Source organism: Aegilops tauschii, chromosome 1 (assembly GCF_002575655.3).
Source record: "Aegilops tauschii subsp. strangulata cultivar AL8/78 chromosome 1, Aet v6.0, whole genome shotgun sequence".
Lineage (NCBI taxonomy): Eukaryota > Viridiplantae > Streptophyta > Magnoliopsida > Poales > Poaceae > Aegilops > Aegilops tauschii.
Window position 1 is genome coordinate 454,217,524 of NC_053035.3, and position 19,474 is coordinate 454,236,997.

General features: G+C 45.2%; 4 protein-coding genes across 5 annotated transcripts; 3 read left to right on the forward strand and 1 right to left on the reverse strand.

Moving 5' to 3' along the window:
• The first annotated feature begins 2,918 nt into the window (after positions 1 to 2,918).
• Positions 2,919 to 3,550, forward strand: LOC120968523 (small ubiquitin-related modifier 1-like). The gene has a single exon (XM_040395403.2). The coding sequence runs from the start codon at positions 2,963 to 2,965 to the stop codon at positions 3,281 to 3,283; it is 321 nt and encodes a 106-aa protein (XP_040251337.1). The 5' UTR covers positions 2,919 to 2,962; the 3' UTR covers positions 3,284 to 3,550.
• A 1,229-nt stretch (positions 3,551 to 4,779) lies between these two features.
• LOC109748694 (small ubiquitin-related modifier 2-like) lies at positions 4,780 to 5,370 on the forward strand. Its single transcript, XM_020307716.2, has one exon. It carries the CDS (start codon positions 4,780 to 4,782, stop codon positions 5,095 to 5,097), a length of 318 nt encoding a protein of 105 aa, XP_020163305.1. The 3' UTR covers positions 5,098 to 5,370.
• A 2,367-nt stretch (positions 5,371 to 7,737) lies between these two features.
• On the reverse strand, positions 7,738 to 10,994 carry LOC120972811 (uncharacterized). The gene is made up of 4 exons (XM_040398343.1): positions 10,879 to 10,994; positions 8,500 to 8,641; positions 8,252 to 8,409; positions 7,738 to 8,047 (listed from the first exon to the last, which is right to left on the reverse strand). The coding sequence occupies exons 1-4, from the start codon at positions 10,992 to 10,994 to the stop codon at positions 7,738 to 7,740; spliced, it is 726 nt and encodes a 241-aa protein (XP_040254277.1).
• A 3,029-nt stretch (positions 10,995 to 14,023) lies between these two features.
• LOC109748696 (calcineurin B-like protein 4) lies at positions 14,024 to 16,455 on the forward strand. 2 transcript variants are annotated; one of them, XM_020307717.4, is made up of 8 exons: positions 14,025 to 14,223; positions 14,324 to 14,469; positions 14,553 to 14,635; positions 14,723 to 14,891; positions 15,005 to 15,057; positions 15,175 to 15,255; positions 15,352 to 15,464; positions 15,718 to 16,455. In XM_020307717.4, exons 2-8 carry the CDS (start codon positions 14,367 to 14,369, stop codon positions 15,788 to 15,790), a joined length of 675 nt encoding a protein of 224 aa, XP_020163306.1. In that variant the 5' UTR covers positions 14,025 to 14,223; positions 14,324 to 14,366; the 3' UTR covers positions 15,791 to 16,455. The 2 variants fall into 2 exon arrangements, with proteins under 2 accessions (XP_020163307.1, XP_020163306.1); XM_020307718.4 differs by having other exon boundaries at positions 14,024 to 14,469.
• Positions 16,456 to 19,474: the final 3,019 nt, after the last annotated feature.

Genomic DNA, 19,474 nt, shown 5'->3' on the forward strand with positions numbered 1-19,474 from the left:
ATAGCTTGTAAAATTTCATCACCAGATCATATTCGTGTTAAAAGTTAAAAAGAAACAAAATCAATGCTCCAAAATGCGTTTGAAAATAACATTTTGGAGCATCAAATTGTTTTTGCCACATTTTACACGAATATGATCTGGTGATAAAATTTTGCAAGCGATCAGAACATTTATCAAAGTTTCACACAAAAAATAACAATTTTTTGAATTTATTTTAAATTTTTATTTTACTGTTCACCCGAGCACACATGAGCTCGGGATCATAACAGTCACGTCCTCTACACTATACACTAGTGCCCCCTTCCTTTTTAAAAACATCCTTTGTAGCCATGCATTTTCACATAGTCCACACCTGCCAAACATTTTGTTCGGCACACTTATAAATTCGTTATGTCACGAATATCAATGTTACTTTAGAAAGTTCCAAAAATCCACCAAAAGTGTCAACAATTCCATCACAATAAGTGTAGCACCAAACATAATAGTTTTGTTGTGAGTATTAACCCCGATAATCGAACCAAACGGACGCCCATCATCTATTTGTATGTATGTGGTGTCAAATCATATAACATCACACTGCTAAAAAATCATATAACATCACTAAATATTTCATAGTCCAACACATTTCTGGAGTCAGCCAAAAAATCTTAGTTACCAAATCATTCTCATCTACCTGAATTGAATAGAAAAATTGACATCTTCTGGTATTTTTTCATCTATTCCAATACTATCCCTGTGTCACCTTCCATCGCATTTATTTTTCTATTTTAGTACATATGTCTTTCATATGTTCACGTCTAAATCCAATGTTTTCAATTCTACATGCTTCTTTTGGCCTTCGAATTGATTATTGTTTTATTTGAAATGCCTATAGATTTGCGACCTCTGTGTTTTCTATTTATGTTTATATTGTTTTTATTTGGGATCTCGAGTGTTGGACCATGGTTCTATGGAAAGAATTTGGTTACATGACACCTAAAATTCATAAACAACATTAAATTTGTTTCTAAGGCTGATCTTCATATGAAAATCACATTGACATCGTGTTTTAGGCCTACAGTAATTCAATGTCTCCTCTCTTTCATCTTTCGATGATAGTGTATAAGTTGTAATGATTGTCTTAGATCATAAGGAAGCGATTAGAATGAAATCAAACTACAAGTAACCTCCGTTAACGAGAAGATGTTAATGTTCGCTGTTGCATTGTCGAAGAGTTCTTCACTTTATGGCCATTACTTCTTCTGATATGTTGAAAAATAAATAAGCTTCCTCTTTTGATAAAAGTTTCATGCCAAAATTTGTTATCCTTTCATCGATGCAATTTGATTCAATTTCTTGCACATCATATATCAAATAGGATTCAATCTAGTTAATACATAGATGTGTCTATCACATCTGCATTGCGGGTTGGGAAGTTTTTCGCAAGGCCGGTTCAAAAAAGTGAAATAGAAGAATTAGTATGTCACAAGTTTTCAAAGGAATTGCAATCATTTTGACTTTGAATGTTTACACAGTTTTGGCTGCTTGGCATTTTTCTATGGCTGTGGAGGGAATGAGGCAGAAAAATCAGCCAATGGCAAAATTATTTTTGCCAATATTCATTTAATGAAGTGCACATGATAATTATATCTTGTGCGATTTAGTTTAAGTTATGATTAACTTTAGTGATAGGATGACCTATATATTAAATTGATGCTGGTTTTTGTTGTGTACGATTCTTCCAAACAATGTTGCAAACACTCTATCTTAAAAGGTAACCATAGAAAGAGTTCTTAGATGCAACAATGATTAAGATTTTTCTCAAATGTGGCTTTTGACTTGGTAGCAACCGCACAGTATGAGGTTTTCCTTTTAATCTTGTTTTCTTGTCCGTTATATACATTTTATGAGTTCAGAATTTCACATATGTTGCTGCTAATCATATTGCCCATTAGTCTATGAACTCAAGAGGGGGAAATGAGGTATGGATTTGTCCACACTCCCCACATTTGTTTGGTATACTTTGTCAAGCAAATTCCATAAATCATAAATGTGTCCTGCAATCATATTTGTTTCGTATTGCAGGATGTGAAGTCTTCCACAATCGGCTCAAAATGAAGAATTAAGGATTTGGATGTAATTCATTGTGAGTAATGGAACGGATTTCCTAGTTTTTGTGCATGAGATTCATCATTAGCAACTTGGTTCCCCGGATCAATCCTGAAAGAAGCCACCGAGGCATGGGAGATTCCTTCACTGATGAATTGGAGAGATTTGTCTATGCTCTGCTTTGGTTAAGCCACTATTGATTGCCATGTCTCCCATATACTTTTGCATTAGTGGTGGATCTAGATTTTGGCACATGTTGTGCATTTTTGGATATGATGAAATATTTCCTCCATTTTTATTTTTTGCTTTAGTGTTTTTAGAATTTATGGAAGGGAATCGGCATACACCTATATTCTTATTTTACACAAAAGCACGAGAGGGGTGCAGGGGCACCACCATGCGATGGATGCCACGTGCACTGGTGGCACCAATGATCGCAAGCCTAGACGTAGGCAATCCATGTCCACTCCATATGCCTTGTGTGAGAGTACCAAGGCTGTGAGACCAATCAAAGGGGAGGGGGTGTACAAAATCCGAACCAAAAATTTAGCTAACCACCGCACGTGTTTCTCCCGTCATTGATCATAAAATCCTCCGTATAATCTCAGTTGATGCGCCAGCGGTGCATGATTAATGTCATGATCCTCCACACCCAAGTGCCGTCACAGGGTTGTTTGTTCGTATCGTATCGCCAGATATGAGTTGATTCGAATCGGATTGAAGAAATCAAAGGGGGACCAAACCACCTAAGACTCAAGATGTACATACCCTTTATAAGCACCTCACCCCGTCGATTTCCACGCATCGGAACGTAACTACACAGACACCACCCAAAAGTGCACATATACAGTGAGGCAGGTACACAACGGAAGCCATGTCGCCGCCCGGCGGCGGCCGTGAGAAGGTGGACTTGAAGGCGGCGGTGAAGCCCCAAATGTTGACAATCAAGGTGGTGGGCCAGGAGAAGGTGATCCACCACACCATGAGGATGACCGACAAGCTCAAGGTCCTCATGGACGTGTGGTACCACAAGGTGCCCAACGTGACATATGGCACCGGCGTCTTCCTCTACGACGGCTTGCGGGTGCGCAGAAATATGACCCCGGTGGGCCTTGAGATGGAGGATGGGGACATGCTTGATTTCTTTGAACATATGGATGGTGGAGCTGGACCATTCATTGTTGGATCTATGTAGTATGTCGATCGATGTGTGCGCACTAGGCGGAGTTGTTGTAACTTGAAGCATATGTCTCTTGCAGAATTTGTATTGCTAGATCTTATTTCAAGGAAATTTCTGATGTGAGCGGCTCAAAATATTAGGTTCTTTGAACTAGTTTTGCTCATGTATTATCATTATTATCTGGTTTTTTGGGAGTGCTCATTAGTATCTATTTTGTCATATGTTTGAACAGTGGTTTCTTTTATGGTGAGTTATTTGAATTAAAACAAATGTTGTGTGTAATTTTGCTTTCGTTTATTTTGTTTTATTCTTAGTGCTATGTTGTTTGCCTTTCATTCTTGTTCCGCTAGTGTTTTATACGTTTACTTACAAAAGTAGTATCAACTAAATTTTTTTATTCATATTGTATATGCGTAGAGAAGTACTATATTGATGTTTTTCTAAGATTTTCAGTGTTTACCAAACAGCTTTTGTATTTGTTCCACCTGCACCTTTTTATTTGTTCTACGACTGTTTCATTCAACTAAGAAGGGGCTCTTGGATTCAAAGATTTTTCAATGTGAGCTATTTTGATCGTAGGATTTGTTCCTTTTGTATAACTAGTAAATGAGAACGTGCAATGCACGTTGATATTTTGATATTTGATAAAATATTAATTGCATGTTGATATTTTTTGACAGAATATTAATTACATGTTTATATTTGGTAGAATATTAATTGCATGTTAATTATGTGATTAGCGGAAAATATTGATATTTGGTATGCTATTAATTGCACGCTAAAGATTTCGAGCGCTCACCATTGGAGCAATCTAGATCGCTTGATTAACATGGTTAGATGACCAAGATTATTTGGATCTTCCCCTTTGGTCTTTTATATTTATAGAGGTATAAATAATATAAAGACATAGATATTTCATATAATTTCCCCTTTGGCACCAACTTCTTTTTTAGATGGGGGGAGGGAGATCAGTCGTTTTACCTACGGTGCAATCAAACAATCTTCGGTGCAAATTTCTTGGGTCAGCCATCCTAGCATTCCCGGTTAAGCTTGTCTGATGTCTACTATAGCCCGGCCGACCTTTACTAGCAAATCTAATAAGGATCGGAACAGATAAGTTAGCATCTAAATTCCGTGTAAATCTCTGTCAAAATCCATGTACGCTATCTAATTATAAATGGAGGAGTTTTAACATGGATCCTCTTACCTTTTCTTCTCAGTTCATAGTTGGGACTTGGGTCTGATTTGAGATTTGCCGGGCCTCTGGATGCACTTTGCCTAGTGGATCGCTGCATGCAGGCTCCTGCTGGCCAGGGAAATTCATGGGTTTGCTACTACATTTATTTGTTGGATACAAACCAGATTATTTCCCAGAAATAAGGGATTTCCCTTTGGGCGCATTGGTCGGAGTTGAGATTTGGAAACGGTTGTTAGGAAGCAAATCAAAGCTGTAACTTTTATAAATCCAGGCTACCTCGTGGCATCCGTTCCACGCAACAGAACTCCAAGCCATGTCGCCACCATACAGCGGGAGGGACTCCAAGGCGGCGGTGAAGCCCCTGCTGGTGACGATCAAGGTGGTGAGCCAGGGGAAGGTGCTCCGCCACACCATGAGCAGGACGGACAAGCTCCAGGTCCTCCTGGACGCGTGGTACCACAAGGTGCCCGACGTGACGTACGGCACCGGCGTCTTCCTCTTCAAGGGCGTACGGCTGCGCGGCGACAAGACCCCGGCGGACCTCGAGATGGAGGACGGCGACATGATCGATTTCTTCGAGCACATGAATGGCGGCGGGCGGTTCGTTGCTGGATCGATGTCCGCGCACTAGGCATAATTGATGAGAGGGAAATTTTCTTGGTCTTCTTAGAAAATTTTCTGATTTGTTGAGCGGCTTACGTGATGTACTTCAAACTATATTCGCCCGGTTATTATTATGGTTCCTATCTTGATTTTACACTAAGATTCATGTAAGCATTTTCTTTTGTCTTTTTTCTTTCTAGTTGGATTGAGTCACTTAGATGTGCCTAGACAGACCCTTGTTTCTGTTACGGTGACTTGGAGGGTCGACTGTGAAGTAGTTTGCTTTGTGCCATAACCTGACCCGGAGAAAAAAAACTGCCCCTACGTCGTCCCCCGCGGACGACACACGGCGCCGCCGCCCCCCTCCCTCACCTCCGCCCCCTCTCTCCTCCACCGCCAAGGCAAAGCCCCTCGTGGTGGTCGACTGTTCATCTCCTTCGCTCTTGGCTATCCCGCGCAGGACGACTTGGACGGGCGGCAGCGCTGAGCTAGCGCATGGCTTGGCAGCGTGCGTTCTCGGCGGGGCATGGACGACTGCTGGTGGTGTGGTAGCGGTGCGGGACCTTGGCGTGGATCGGTCACAGAAGACACTCGGTGTCATTTGTTCCCTGGCATATATTTTTTTGTTCGTTCAGTGGATGTTGGGTTTTTTTAGTAAAGAAAACTCGTGTGCTTTTCCGGTTTAGTTTTTTTTCTCCTTTACAATTTTTTCATTTTTTTCACCCTTTTGTAATTTTTGTAATATATGTTGTACATTTTTTCTAATATACGGTGAACATTTTTCAAATACACAATTAACATTTGTTCGTATATGATGAAATAATTTTATATGCAGTGATCTAATTCTAGTACACACTTTATTTATTCATTTATATGTACTTCTCAAAAATAATTTTTATTTAGATCAGTTTAAAAGGTCCAACAGTCGATTATTTTAGAAAAAATCAACTGAAAACCGAAGAGAAAAAAATGCAAGGCAAACCCGTGTAACTGAGCGCCAGAGTGGGCTGGGCCATTAGCGGCTCGGTTCAAGCGTCGCCACCCTTATTTGCCGCCCGCCACTGATATGCATCGCCTGCGGCAATAAGTATCACGGGTGCGATTATGTCTCGCTTGTTATATTTTGTAATGAGACTTGCCAACGGATAGAGACTTGCTTTCTCCGTCCGCGAATAAGTGTACATCTAATTTTTGTTCTAAGTCAAAGTTTTAAGATTTTGATCAACTTTATAAAAAAGAGTAGTAGCATATATGACATCAAATTGGTATATTATGAAACTATGTTTCGAAACGAATCTAACGGTACTAATTTAGTGCCATAAATGCTGCTACTTTTCCCTATAAAATTGGTCAAAGTTTTAAGTCAGATGTACACTTATTCGCGAATTGAGGGAGTATATGTATTTTTGTATGAGCAGCGAATAGGCGCGCCCCTTCGTGATTTTTGAAGTTTGGACAGAGTTATGGACCCTTCACTAACTAATCTCTAGATCATTGGAGGATCAAGATGGTGGCCATCAGGGTTCCCATCACCGTGCGTACCACGCTTGAGCTCCTCAAGAACGCCCCCAAACTGGTAAGCTTCTCATATCTTCCGTCCTTTCTTTAGCCATTGCAAATCTGCATTCAATTTGCAGCAACAGAAGAACAGTAACCCGTCCAGCCGTGTCGAGTTGGGATTACAAGAGAGAACGCGAGACAATAGGTACGTCTCACTTCAAGCAGCCGCAAAATGGGTCGGTCCATCACGGATCATAGGCCTTCAATGTTCGTTTTTTTATCCATTTGTTCGCATTTTAAGTTACATTTTTCACATTATTTTCTTATATTTTGAAATATTCTAATCACATCTATTATAAAAATCAATTTAAATATAAATTTTAATATAAATCAGATATGTGAACAATCTTAGTATTGTTTATAGAAAAATATTCGCAATGTATACGATAACTGTATAATTTGTATGAAAAAATAGACATCAATAAATATATAGGGACAATCTTAATCTGTATTTGAAAAATGTTAAACGTGTATATGAAAACTGTTCTACTGCCTTCGTTACCAAATATATGTCATTTTAAAGATTTCAACAAGGGATTATATACGAAGCAAAATAAGTGAATCTACACTCTAAAATATGTCTATATATATATATATCTGTATGTTGTAGTCCATTTGAAACCTCTAAAAAGACTTATATTTAGGACCGGAGGGAGTAGGGGCGTGTTTAGTTACATTGCCAATCCAGCCTGGCCGGGCCAGCCTGGCTCTAGTGAGCCGGTTTGAGGGGATGCAGGCCAAAAAACCCCAGATGCACATAATTTGGTTGCCTGCATGCCCCTAGTTGCATGAGACAACCATTTTTGACCCGGCGTTTGGTTGCCCCATTGCATTAGGCGCACATATGACATGGTGTTTCGTTGCAACCTGCATAAGGTGTTGTCACCACTTCTAACTAGTGGTGAGCTTATCACACAGTCTGAACATGTAGCGCCAGCTAGTTAAACAAATGACAGTTCATCCTAACTACTACCAAATGACAGTTCAAATTATTAAGAGTCATTGGCTAAATAGGGGATAGTTCATCGGTGTTGCTGCTACCAGATCTTCCTCTTCCTCTTCATCTTCTTCTGCTTCTGCTTCTGCTTCTTCTTCTTCTTCGTCTTCTTCAAATCATGCACTGACCCCTGTTAAGCCACATTGCCTCTGCCCACTCCAACCTTTTGTTCTTCCAAGCGTCATTGTCAAATGCCTCCACACCATGGCCGGAGCTAACAATATTATCAGGCTCGACCTCTTCCTCCTCAGGCACGTGTTCATCAAAGCCCCACTGGAGGATCCAGTTATGCAGAATGCAACAAGCAAGAACAAGCTTAATCTGAGTGGAGTATGGGCGGAATGGCTTCTGATCCAGGATCTTAAACCTATTCTTCAGAGCTCCAAATGCCCTCTCAACAGCTACTCTAAGGCTGGAGTGCCTGAGATTAAACAGCTCATGTGCAGTCCTATGATAGTTCCTACAGAGAACTCGTTGAGATGGTACCTGGTTTTCCTGAAGGGTGGAAGAATACCTGGCCGACATGCATAGCCAGCATCTCCAAGGTAGAACTTACCGTTGGGGATGTTGATCCCATCAGGTCGACTCATGCTATCACTAAGAATGTTAGCAATCATGCGCTGACCCCTCCCAGCCAGCCAGCACATATATGAACTTCAGATCAAAGTCAAAAGCAGCAAGCACATTCTGGCTTGTGTAGTGCTTCTTCCCCCTGTATGCTGCAGACTGTGACATAGGAACTCTGCCAGTGACATGAGTACCATCTATTGCCCCAATGCAATCCTGAAAATGGCATCACAAGCCTGTGTTAGTGCTCAACTTGAACAATACAAGCATATCAAGCCATGAAAAGTGTATATTGTCAATGCTCACCTTGAAGTATGGATACCATCTTGGGCTTCCGCGAATCTTGGGTGGAGTCTGACTAGATGGTCTCCTAATCATCTCTCCTCTAAGCTCCCCAATAGCAAAAAGCACATGCTTGAAGTACCTAGTGCAAACGACGAACAACTCTCTGGTGCATGAACATGACACATGCCTGAATCACACTAATCAGTGCTGCTGCCTGAATTATCAGCCTCATCCGTGCGTCCATAACCTAGTCGACATCGACGGTTCGTTCAGTGGAAAATCGATCCTACACCTGGCCTAACGGCCTAACCACCGAGCTAACAAAGGGGGGAGGGGGTGCTGCTTACTGGCATCGGAGACGAGGACAGCGTAGGGGGAGCCATGGCACAGACAAGGTCGACCAGACGGTGGCCAACAGCAAGGGGAGCACCAGATCCGCCGCAAACGCCGCCGCCTCTTCCGTCGCCGCCGCCGCCTCTAGCGCAGATCTGAAATCGCAGCCGCCGCCGGTGGTGAGGCAGTAGGGAAGAAAGGGGGTAGTGGCTATGGGTGAGCGAGTGAAATGGGGGTGAGGCTAGATTTGGCGCCGGGACGGGGCGACAGATGTCCATCTCCCGCCATCCCCCTCGCCCTCGCCTCGCACCCGCCCGTGCGACCTCGCGCCGCACTCAGCCTGGCTCGCGAGAAACTGCCGATCCGAGCGTTTCCAGCGAGCCAGGCTCTGGGCTGCTTTGAGAAGCCTGCGATGCAGGCCCAACAGTGAATCTAGGCAACCAAACAGGCTTCTTCCTTCCCGCGCGGGTCTGGTTGGGCTCGATGCGGGCAACCAAACACGCCCTAGATGTATACAAAAAATATACAATGTGTATGAAAAATGATAGACGTCAAAAAATATGTTTGAAAAAATGTTATAATTTAATTGACAAAATGTAAACATTTATATAAAAATATTCTTGATGTATACAAAAAAAACTTACAATATGTATGGGAAATGGCAGACATAAAAAAATAAGTTTTTAAAAAAGTTAAACATGTATACAAAAAATGTTCCAGGTGTATATGTAAAATGTGGAATGTGTATGCAAAGAAGTTGACATCAAAATATATGTCTGGAGGAAATGCTACTCATGTATTGGAAAAAAATGTTCAACATCGACACAGAAAATGTTTATACAATGTAAAAAGATGACCGCATAGGTAAAAACATGTTTATTGGCATTAAAATTATATCTGCATTTTAAATAAATGATCAAGTGTTTACAAAAAATGTCTGAAATTTATAAAAATAATTATGCAAACTGAAAAAAAAATTGTGTGGTTTGCATATATGAGTCAAGTAAACCACACAATTTTTTGAGTCCAAACTGAAAAAAAATGTTTGCATAGAAGAAGCGCTCCCGAACTGATTGCTTGACTCATTTTGGGAAGCTTCCACCTTGTTCTTGAATTTGTTATAAACATGTAAATTCGCAAACATTTTTTGAGATTTTACGAATTAGCAAATATTTTTTGAGTTCTTAATTTATTTTATTTCATGAACCTTTATGGACGGGGACCTAAAAAAGGGTTAGGGGTTAGGGTTCAAGGCTCAGGGTCGGCACCGGTGACTCGGTCTCTGTTCCCTCAACGGAGCGTGTACGCTTTCGACCGGGCTGACAAACGCCGGCGTGCCATGGTCACGCCATCCAGGCCGCTTGATTTAGCGTAAGCAGGACAACAACATAATTACATCAAAAATACTGATTAATCGAATAGCAGCAGGATAACATACAATACAATACACGTCAACCGAAGCAGCTCGCCAAGCAACATCTCGTCACGTCGGCACATAAATAAAAAGGGTGTGAAAGAAACGGCGAAATCTGCCGTGACAGGGACTCAGCGAGCACCCGCCACGCCCCGTGCCGTTGCCCTTTCTTTCATTCAGTTGAGCTCGCCGTCCGCGTCGGGGCTACCGGCCAAAAGCGGGGGCAAGATCGTCTCGTTTTCCTCTCCTTTTGGCTACAAAAATACCAACCAGGCTGCCGTGGTAGGAGCACGTACCGTACGCTCGCTGGTACCTCCGGTTTGTGGCGTGGACGCACGGACCAGTCCAGGCTTTTGCTCAACTGCTCAACAGAACGGAGTCACGATCGGGCGTGTTTGGTTCCCTGTGTTGCATCATGCAAAGTTTGGGTCGTTTGGTACACTGCATGGGCCCTTCAGCCTGGCCCGGTGGATGCAAAAAGGGCCTCTCAGCCAGGCTGAGGGATACGCAGGATTCGAGCGTATCTCGGATGCAGGCTCGCTCGCTCGCTCGTTTTCTTTCCTCTTTCTTTCGTCTCTTCCCCAAACGCCGCCGCCACACCTTCCCATATCCCCATGGCTCCATCGACCGGGCCTCCCGCAGCTCGTGCTCACCCCGCCGCCGGCCTCCGTCCTCCACGCGCCTCCACGCCGACGAGCGCCTCCACACGATCCCGCCGGCCCTCCTTTGATGCACGACCAACTCCCTCCTGCGCTTGGCCGCCGGCCATGGACGCCACTACGGCTTCGCAGAAGTCCAACTGCCGATGAAGAACGCCGCCGCCATCAGGACACATGGCCGCCGCTTCTCATCAAGCGCCGCCGCCGTCCGCGAGCAAGTGACGCTGCCACACGCCAGATCATGCCCCGTCGTGCCGCCGGGAGCAAGGATCCCACCGTCTGGAGCCATCGAGATCCTGCCTCCCCGTATCCCGTCGCTCTGCGCTGCTGTGTGCTCCTCTTTCCACATCAATTTCAGTGACATTCAGACAAAAACAGCACCGCATGGAGCCATATGATGCAAGTTCACCAAACATACATCACGACGCAACTTTGCATCGCCTCAGCCTGGCCATGCTCAGCCTGGATCCTCCATGCAATGCAGCTGAAAGCCACCCAGGCAACCAAACACGCCCGATATGAATGGACGCGGCGCACCTGTACGTCCCCCTCTCCGGAGGCCGCAGTTCGCTCTGTCCCGCGGTCGCCATTCGCCAAGCGCAAAAACGTCAAAAGTCACAGCACTGTGAGACGTTTGACTTCTTGCGCTGCCGACCTGCCGTCAAAACCGGGACAACTGTACTACAACAGAAACAAGGAAAAATAAATCTACTTCCTCCGTTTCAAAATATAAGACCTTTTAGAGATTTCAATACGAATTACATACATATGTATATAGACATATTTTAGTGTAGATTCACTCATTTTGCTTTGTATGTAGTTCACACTGAAATCTCTAAAAACATTATATTTAGTAACGGAGGGAGTATTAGACTGGAGGTGGGTGACACATATTCAGGCCAAACCCGCCAAGGGACCCATCTGCACATGCATTTATACAAACAAGTTATAAAACAAGTAGGCCATTTTGCAGACTGAGCTTCATGGAGGCCTTGATTTTGAAATTTTCAAATTTAAAATTTTCAGTTTCAAAAAATTCCGGAAAAAACACACATGTGTACAAGGATGTAATGTGTATGTGTGTAAAATTTAAGGATGAAATGCCTTGAGTTACGAGCTGCACAGAAAAAAAATGATGTACTTTGAGGATGAACAGTACATATGCTAAAAAGCCCCATATTTGTTTTTTTATGTAGCTCTCATTTTAACATATTTCGAATTGAAAATTTACGCACATGTACATTATGCCGCTAGGTCTATGTGTATTATTTTTTTGAATTTTTTGAATTTGAAATGTTTGAATTGTAAAGTTTCCAAATTAAGGCCTCCATGGAGCTCGGTCTCTGTTTGACATTTCCATTATAAAGCTCACTACGAAACATATAAGATTCTTACCGTGTAAGGGCATCACCAATGTTGTGCATCAAAACCTTCGAACGATGCGGTCCGGACACTTTTTGTCATCCGATGCCGTGCAAAAAACATCTGCGGACCAGTCCACACGTTCGAATTTTCGTAAAATATAATCAAATATGGGGAGGTTTGCGGATGTCTGAGCAGCCATCACGTAGGTGCTATCTAGCTGCATGGAGGGGGCCATCTCAGGTGTTGCGACGAAGGAGCTGCAATGCAACCTGCATGGTGTTGTGACCCGCGGATCTCGTTGGTGGCGGGAAGATGCAATGCAACATCCATGGTGCTCCTCGCCCGTGACAGAGTTGCAATGCAATGAGTGTGATGTTACGACCCACTAATCTCACTGGCGGAGGAGCTACAATGAAACGTGTGAGTGCTACCGCGACTCATGGGTCCCACCGGCGGCAGAGCCGCAATGCAGCGTGTGTCGTGCTACGACCCATGGATCTCGCAGACGACAGGAAGCTGCAATGCGACGAACAGTTGTTGCGTGGAGATGACTGTTTTGAGGTGGTGGTTGTGGCAAGTGGACGACGACTGCTGCGAGGGGTTGCTACGGGGTCCGGTGGGTGTGGCGAGCCGAACAACGGTACTACTGCTACATGCGGGTTGTGTGAGACCAGCCGTGGCTGCTCGCTTGAGGATGCGTTACACGTGGTGTTAGAAAAGGTGAGGATAGAAACGATGATTGAGGGGGAACCGAGCAGCTGTAATCCAGCCTAGCGGCAAATCAGACGTCTGTCTAGGTGACTGATGCTTACCTAGGATCAGTCGGATGACGCCTAGCAGCCGTCTTTCACAAATGTGGTGCCGACAACAAGAAAAAGAACAACTGTACGGTGTACTCTCTCTCCTTTCCTAAATATAAGACTTTGAAGAGGTTTCACTATGGACTAATATACGAAGCAAAATGAGTAAATCTTCATTCTAAAATGCATCTACATACATATGTAAATCTCTACAAAGATTTATGCTTTAAGTGTGCCCAAATGTGGTGCGAGTAACAAGAACAAGAACAAGAATGTGAAGCAATCTGCCTTTTATAAAAAACATGCATATAACGAATTATTGCGGTTCCGGCTGTATTAATATAGTGAATTATTATTCACCGGCAAAAACTAATGCATTATTTAGGGCATGGTCAGCGCTACACGAGTCATGTACGCCGTGGACCGTGCGCCTGCAGACTGCAGTATGGTCAGGCCAGACGCCCGTTCCTGATCGCCACGTCGCCGGCACGTCCCACCTGGCGCCGCGCGGGGAAGCGAACCCCATTTTTTAACCAAAAAAGTAAAGCGCCTGACGTACTGCCGCCGGCGTGCACGCGCCATGCCCCGCGCAGCCTACGGGACGGGCGCGCAGGTGTCGATGTAAAAAACAACGGGAATCGAACCATCTGGAGTAGAAAGAAAAAGTCTGGCGGGAGGGTTTCGCGTGCGAGCTGACGGCGGCGATGCAATTTGGGCGGCTGCTCAGTTTATTGGTAGAGGACGCAGAATTCAACGGCCGGAACCAGTTGCCCCAGTAACGGCGGCTGAATCTTCGCCGGAGAAAGGATAAGGTGACTGGCGGCGAAATCTGGGGAGACAGCGACGGCGTACGGAGCCCCCCCGGCGGTCCACGCGCTCGGCCTCGCAGCCTCGCGCGCGCTGTCGCACGGCAGCGGGAAGTACCATTTGACCTCGCGCCCCGCCCCGCCCCGCCCCGTTAAATCACGCCCGCCCCCGAGCCCGAGGAGGAGGAGTCCAGCAAGGGGACAGACAAGACGGACGCAGACCCACCACCAGCAGCGGAAAGAACGGACAGGAGAGAGGAGACGGCCGTTGTCTGTCCTCGAGGCGCCGGCGCCGGCGCCGGCTGGAGATTCCGCGCGTGACGACCATCACGAGAGCGGAGCCCCGGCGAGGTGTATCTCATTCTCAGGTCAGATTGTGTTTTCGGTTTGGTGGCGACGTGCCCCTTCTTGCTGGGTTGCTGCCGGACGGGAGGCTGAAGGTCAACGCCTGCCCTGCCGTACCTGCAGCTGCAGAGTGCAGAGCCTCTCGCGGCGTAGGATCGAGCCATCGATGGGCTGCGCGTGGTCGTCGTCGCCGTCGCCGTCGCCGTCGAAGCGCGAGCAGCGCGCCCAGGGGTACGAGGAGCCGGCCGTCCTCGCCGCCGAGACCTCCTGTGCGTGAGCACCCCCATTCCCAGCTCCAGAAGTTTGCCTTTGCCTTTCCTCCGTAACCGACTCAACTGAACTTTGCGTGCAGTCACGGTGAACGAGGTGGAGGCGCTGTACGAGCTCTACAAGAAGCTCAGCTACTCCATCTTCAAGGACGGCCTCATCCACAAGGTAGTTGAGGTCCTCCCCACAACCGCCATGGATCCATCTTCAAAGACTGCGTGCTCTCGTCTCATCCGCTTGCTTGGTTCATGTCAGGAGGAGTTCCGGCTGGCGCTGTTCAGGACCAGCAAAGGGGCGAACCTCTTCGCGGACAGGGTGTTCGACCTCTTCGATCTCAAGCGCAACGGGGTCATCGAGTTCGGCGAGTTCGTGCGCTCGCTCAGCATCTTCCACCCCAAAGCGCCTGAATCTGAAAAGACCGCATGTACGCCTCCTGTCCATTGCTCGCTCTTACTTTGCTGTCCATTCATCTTCTTGTCCTCCCTGTGAAACCAATCAAAAATCTTTCGTTTGTCTCCATCATCGTCCTCTTTGCAGTTGCATTCAAGCTGTACGACCTGAGGGGGACAGGCTACATCGAGAAAGAAGAGGCAAGTACTAAATCATTTCTCATCCAACCTAGTACATGGTGCACTTTATTGTAAGGTACTAACGTCGACGCGTTGTTTCTGAATTCTAAATTTATAATCAACACATTGCCTGCACAGCTCCGGGAGATGGTGGTGGCGCTTCTTGATGAGTCCGACCTATGTCTCTCTGACAGCGCCGTCGAGGAGATCGTCGACAATGTATGTAATCAACAAGATATATTCAGTCATTGGGAACTATTTCCCTGTTTTCCTTCTAACATGTTCTGTGCTGCTCTGCTCCTTTTGGACTTTCAGACGTTCAGTCAAGCAGACTCGGATGGCGACGGCAGGATAGACCCCAAGGAGTGGCAGGAGTTCGTCAAGAAGAACCCAGCATCGCTGAGGAACATGTCGCTGCCCTATCTCCAGTGAGTGCTCTCGTCTGCTGTTCTCTACTCTTCCTTACTGCTCGCGGCTGATAGTTCCTTTAGTTTTCAATTTCTCAAGCATTGTTAGTTCAGCTTCTCCTAGGCTTTCTTAGTTTAGTCTCCAAATAATACGCGAACGCCATATTTAGATGAGTGGCAGCAGTTGTGCTATGCTAGAGAGTAAAGAGCTTTTGATGTTTTTTCTCATTACATTTGACGCGATTTTATCGTTGTTGTGGTTGATGTTGTTCAGGGACATTACGACGACGTTCCCGAGCTTTGTAATGCATTCGGAAGTTGAAGATTACACTGGAGTCAGCAAATAACAAGGAAGGCACAGTTATCGGCCTTGAACATATCTGGAGGCAGTGCATTCAGAACTGAGCTGCACACAGAAATGCCTGAAACTCAAGTAGGAGGAGAGTAGAAGCATCATCTTGGTAAGCGGCCGCGGACCGGGCCTGGATTGAGAACTATCGCCGTTAGACTCTGGTGGTAGCTCATCTACCGTTGCTGCCGTGATTGGTGGTAAATAAAAGAATCTGGTCGTGAAATACATTCAGAAATGGGTCATTTCGTGCTAAATTCATGATTAAGGATGGAAACAGTGAGTTTGGCCCATCTAGGTGACAGACACGGAGGGGCAACAGAGACAATTCGCCGGGGTACCAAGAGTCCATCCTTGTCGCTTCCCAAACCACATCTGAGCACCCCAACCCTAACCCACAAGACATAATCATTAAGTATGAATGTGTGTGTGTGTAATATGGCCGCTGAGTGTCTCACTAAAATGGTCATTGCCGCGCACAAAAAAGGTCTTATCCAGGGGTTTGTTGCTGATTTAATTGAGAGTGGAGTTGCTATCTTGCAATGTGCGGATGATATGGTCTTGTGTTTTACTCATGATCCTTCTAAAGCTGTTAACATCAAATTGCTGCTTTATTTGTTTGAGCTTATGTCTGGATTAAAGATCAACTACTTAAAAAGGTAAGTGTTTACTATTGTGGGGAGAATGACATTGATGGCTTTTATGCTAATATGTTGACTATGGTGGTAGCTCATCTACCCTACGACTGCCGTGACTGACGGCGGTAGACAAAAAAGGTCAAATCATGAAGTACTTTCAGAAGTGAGCTATTTTTGTTCTAAACTAATGACTAAGAGCATCTTTAGCCGATCCCCTAAAAATAGAGGAGTATCTGGCCGAGTAAAGTTAGTTGAGTATACTTTTACTCCTCTATAGGTGGCCGCACCTAGTTGATCCCCTAAACTTAGTGGAGTTAAAAAAATGCATAAGTTTTTTGTCCTAACCGCATGAACTTCAAACACTTCGCAGTATATGTCATCAAACATCCATAGCTCATCCATTAATAACAAGCATATATTTCATAACATAACCGTTAACAAGCATATAGTTTCATCAATCGCTTTAAAACATACATTGTTCATCCAAAAGGCATCACTTCACTGATCAAGTTTGATCCAAAATCACCACAAATATAGCATGTGTTATGTTGTGGATTGAGACCAATCAATGGCATGCACGAACTCAACCAACATCCCCGCCAAAGAAATCACAACCACCACCGTACACATGGCCACCATCAGTGGCGGAGCTTGGCCCAAATAGTTGGGCGGGCCCCCTGATAGAAATATTTATTGGGCTTGTGTTCTATGGCCCAAAGGTAGATATACCTTAAAGAAAATCTCATAGGTTGGGAGGACCAGGGCCCTTTGGGCCTTACTGTAGCTCCGCCACTGGCCACCATCACCACCACCACCACAACTAGGGAAAAGCCTAGCAGCAGCGCGGTTTCTAGGTATATCAGTAGCGCGGGGACCGACGCTACTAATAAGGCGCTACAGCTAACCCTTAGCAGCAGCGCGTGCACGCCCGCGCTACTGCTATACAAGTGTAGCAGCAGCGTGCTGCGTGGAAGCTCGCTACTGATAATAGTTGTAGCGCTCTTTGTCTGGACGCGCTACTGCTACTGTCACGCTGCTGCTAACTTTTCTCCACTCGCTACTGCTAATTTTAGTAGTTTTTGATTTTTTTTCTGCATATTTGTTTTGTATTTGAACAGGCTTTATACAAGAATCTTTAGCAGATACAAATATGATCATGATACACATACAAATGGCTGCGAGACCACAAATGTAATCATAGCATATACATACAAATAGTCTCATCATAATCATCATCCAACACAGTGGTATCTCGTCATCATCTAGAAAATAACGATACATGCAAGTCTCGAATACTTGCAACTACAATGTCATCCATCTAAACAATGGTATACGCGAGAAGAGCTATCACTATGAGTGAGAGCGGAACTATGCAGTACATGAGGCGGCGGTTACGAGTCCTCTCTCGCGCTAGCGTGAACCTCAAGTAACTAGCTTCTCCTTCTTGTATGCTTTTGAAGCCTTTATGGCTGGCGCCCGAGACCCCATTGACTTGCGCCTGACACTCAGGCCACTCATTGTACACCCCCGGAACCTTCCCTTTGTACACGACATAGCACCGCCATCTCGCCATCAAGAAACTAGGTACCTGTTAGAGATGCATCTTCATCAAGAGGATGTACAATCATATGCAACAAAATATATTAGAGCAACACGAAAAAGAAAGGGTTAATTAGCAACTAGATGCAACATACAGTACGCAAACTAATTAACTAGAGGTACGCAGGTCATCGTAGCCAAACTAACAAAGTAGCGTTACGCAAGTTCGGCAGGGACCATGGACATCACAAAGTTTCATTGCTACAGAAAGTATACAAGTTCAACCGACACATATCATCATCATCGGCATCGTAAATCACTAGAAGTTCCATCCTTCCATATCATCGAGGATGGACCCTAGCTTCTTGAACGGCGTGAGGTCTTGACGTTGCATGCCTATGCGAGTTCAGACGTCAGATCGCGATATAGGGCCGTGGTGGAACATCCCCTTCTCATCGACGACTTCTTTCATGATGATCGTCGCAATGTCCCTTTGGATGCGAAAAAAGTCATCTCTAAGTTTATAATCCGCTTCTCCATGAGATTCTAGCCACTTGTGGATATGATCATCATTTCTGCTTGTCATGCGAAGCTTTTGGTGATCCGTGCTGAACTCAATCATGAGATGGAGGATGTAGAATCCATCCTTCTTGCTTGGTTTTGGGACATGGATGCAACAGAAGTTAGTTTTATGCGCGAAACCCATCTTCTTGTTCCTTTGTTTCCTGATCTGCATGTGGCCACCTCTAATGCTAAAGCCTTGGAGAGCATCATCTAGAATATTCATTATGTGGGTGTAGTCCCTCTTCTCGTAGTCTCTGGAAGGGTCGAAATACACGACGTGGGAGACTCGCGGGTAAAGAACGATAAGGACGGCACGCCCGTTGCTGCGGGGAAAAGACACCTCAAATTATTCTCCATATGAGCGAGAAGGAATGATTGAAATGTATGAAAGGGTTGTCCGGAACTGACTTACTTTGGATGATAAGGCAGGAGGACAATTTCCTCGTCCTTATTCTGTACCATGAAGTTTTGGAGGTAGTCCCTAGCAGTTTTACGCTCAAAGTCAGCGAGACTCAAGAAAGACTCGTGCATGTAGTACGGATCCGCCACACAGATTTGCGAGACTTCTTCTCTCTTCATGACGGAGCTCATATGTAGCGCAAAAAGGCGGACGATTGTAAAATCGAGCCGCCTTGTCAGAAACATCTCAAAGATATGGTCAAACCGCAGGAAGAACACCTCCGCGGGCCGTGTGTCGGCGTAGCACTTCCCCTCAGGCACATGAGCCGCGTATGTCGGATATCCTGGATCCTTCGAGGCTAGTAGGCTTTTCTCAGTCGACGGCACATGGTCGTGCAGTCTCCTGAGATCCCCTGATAGTGCCTCCAGCGGTTTCGGCGGTAGCACCGGCTCGCCCGTGAGATGGAACATGGCCGCACCTTTCACGGGTACACGCTCTTCAGAATCCATCGTCTGGCTGCTATGTGCTCTGGCTTGTTTGG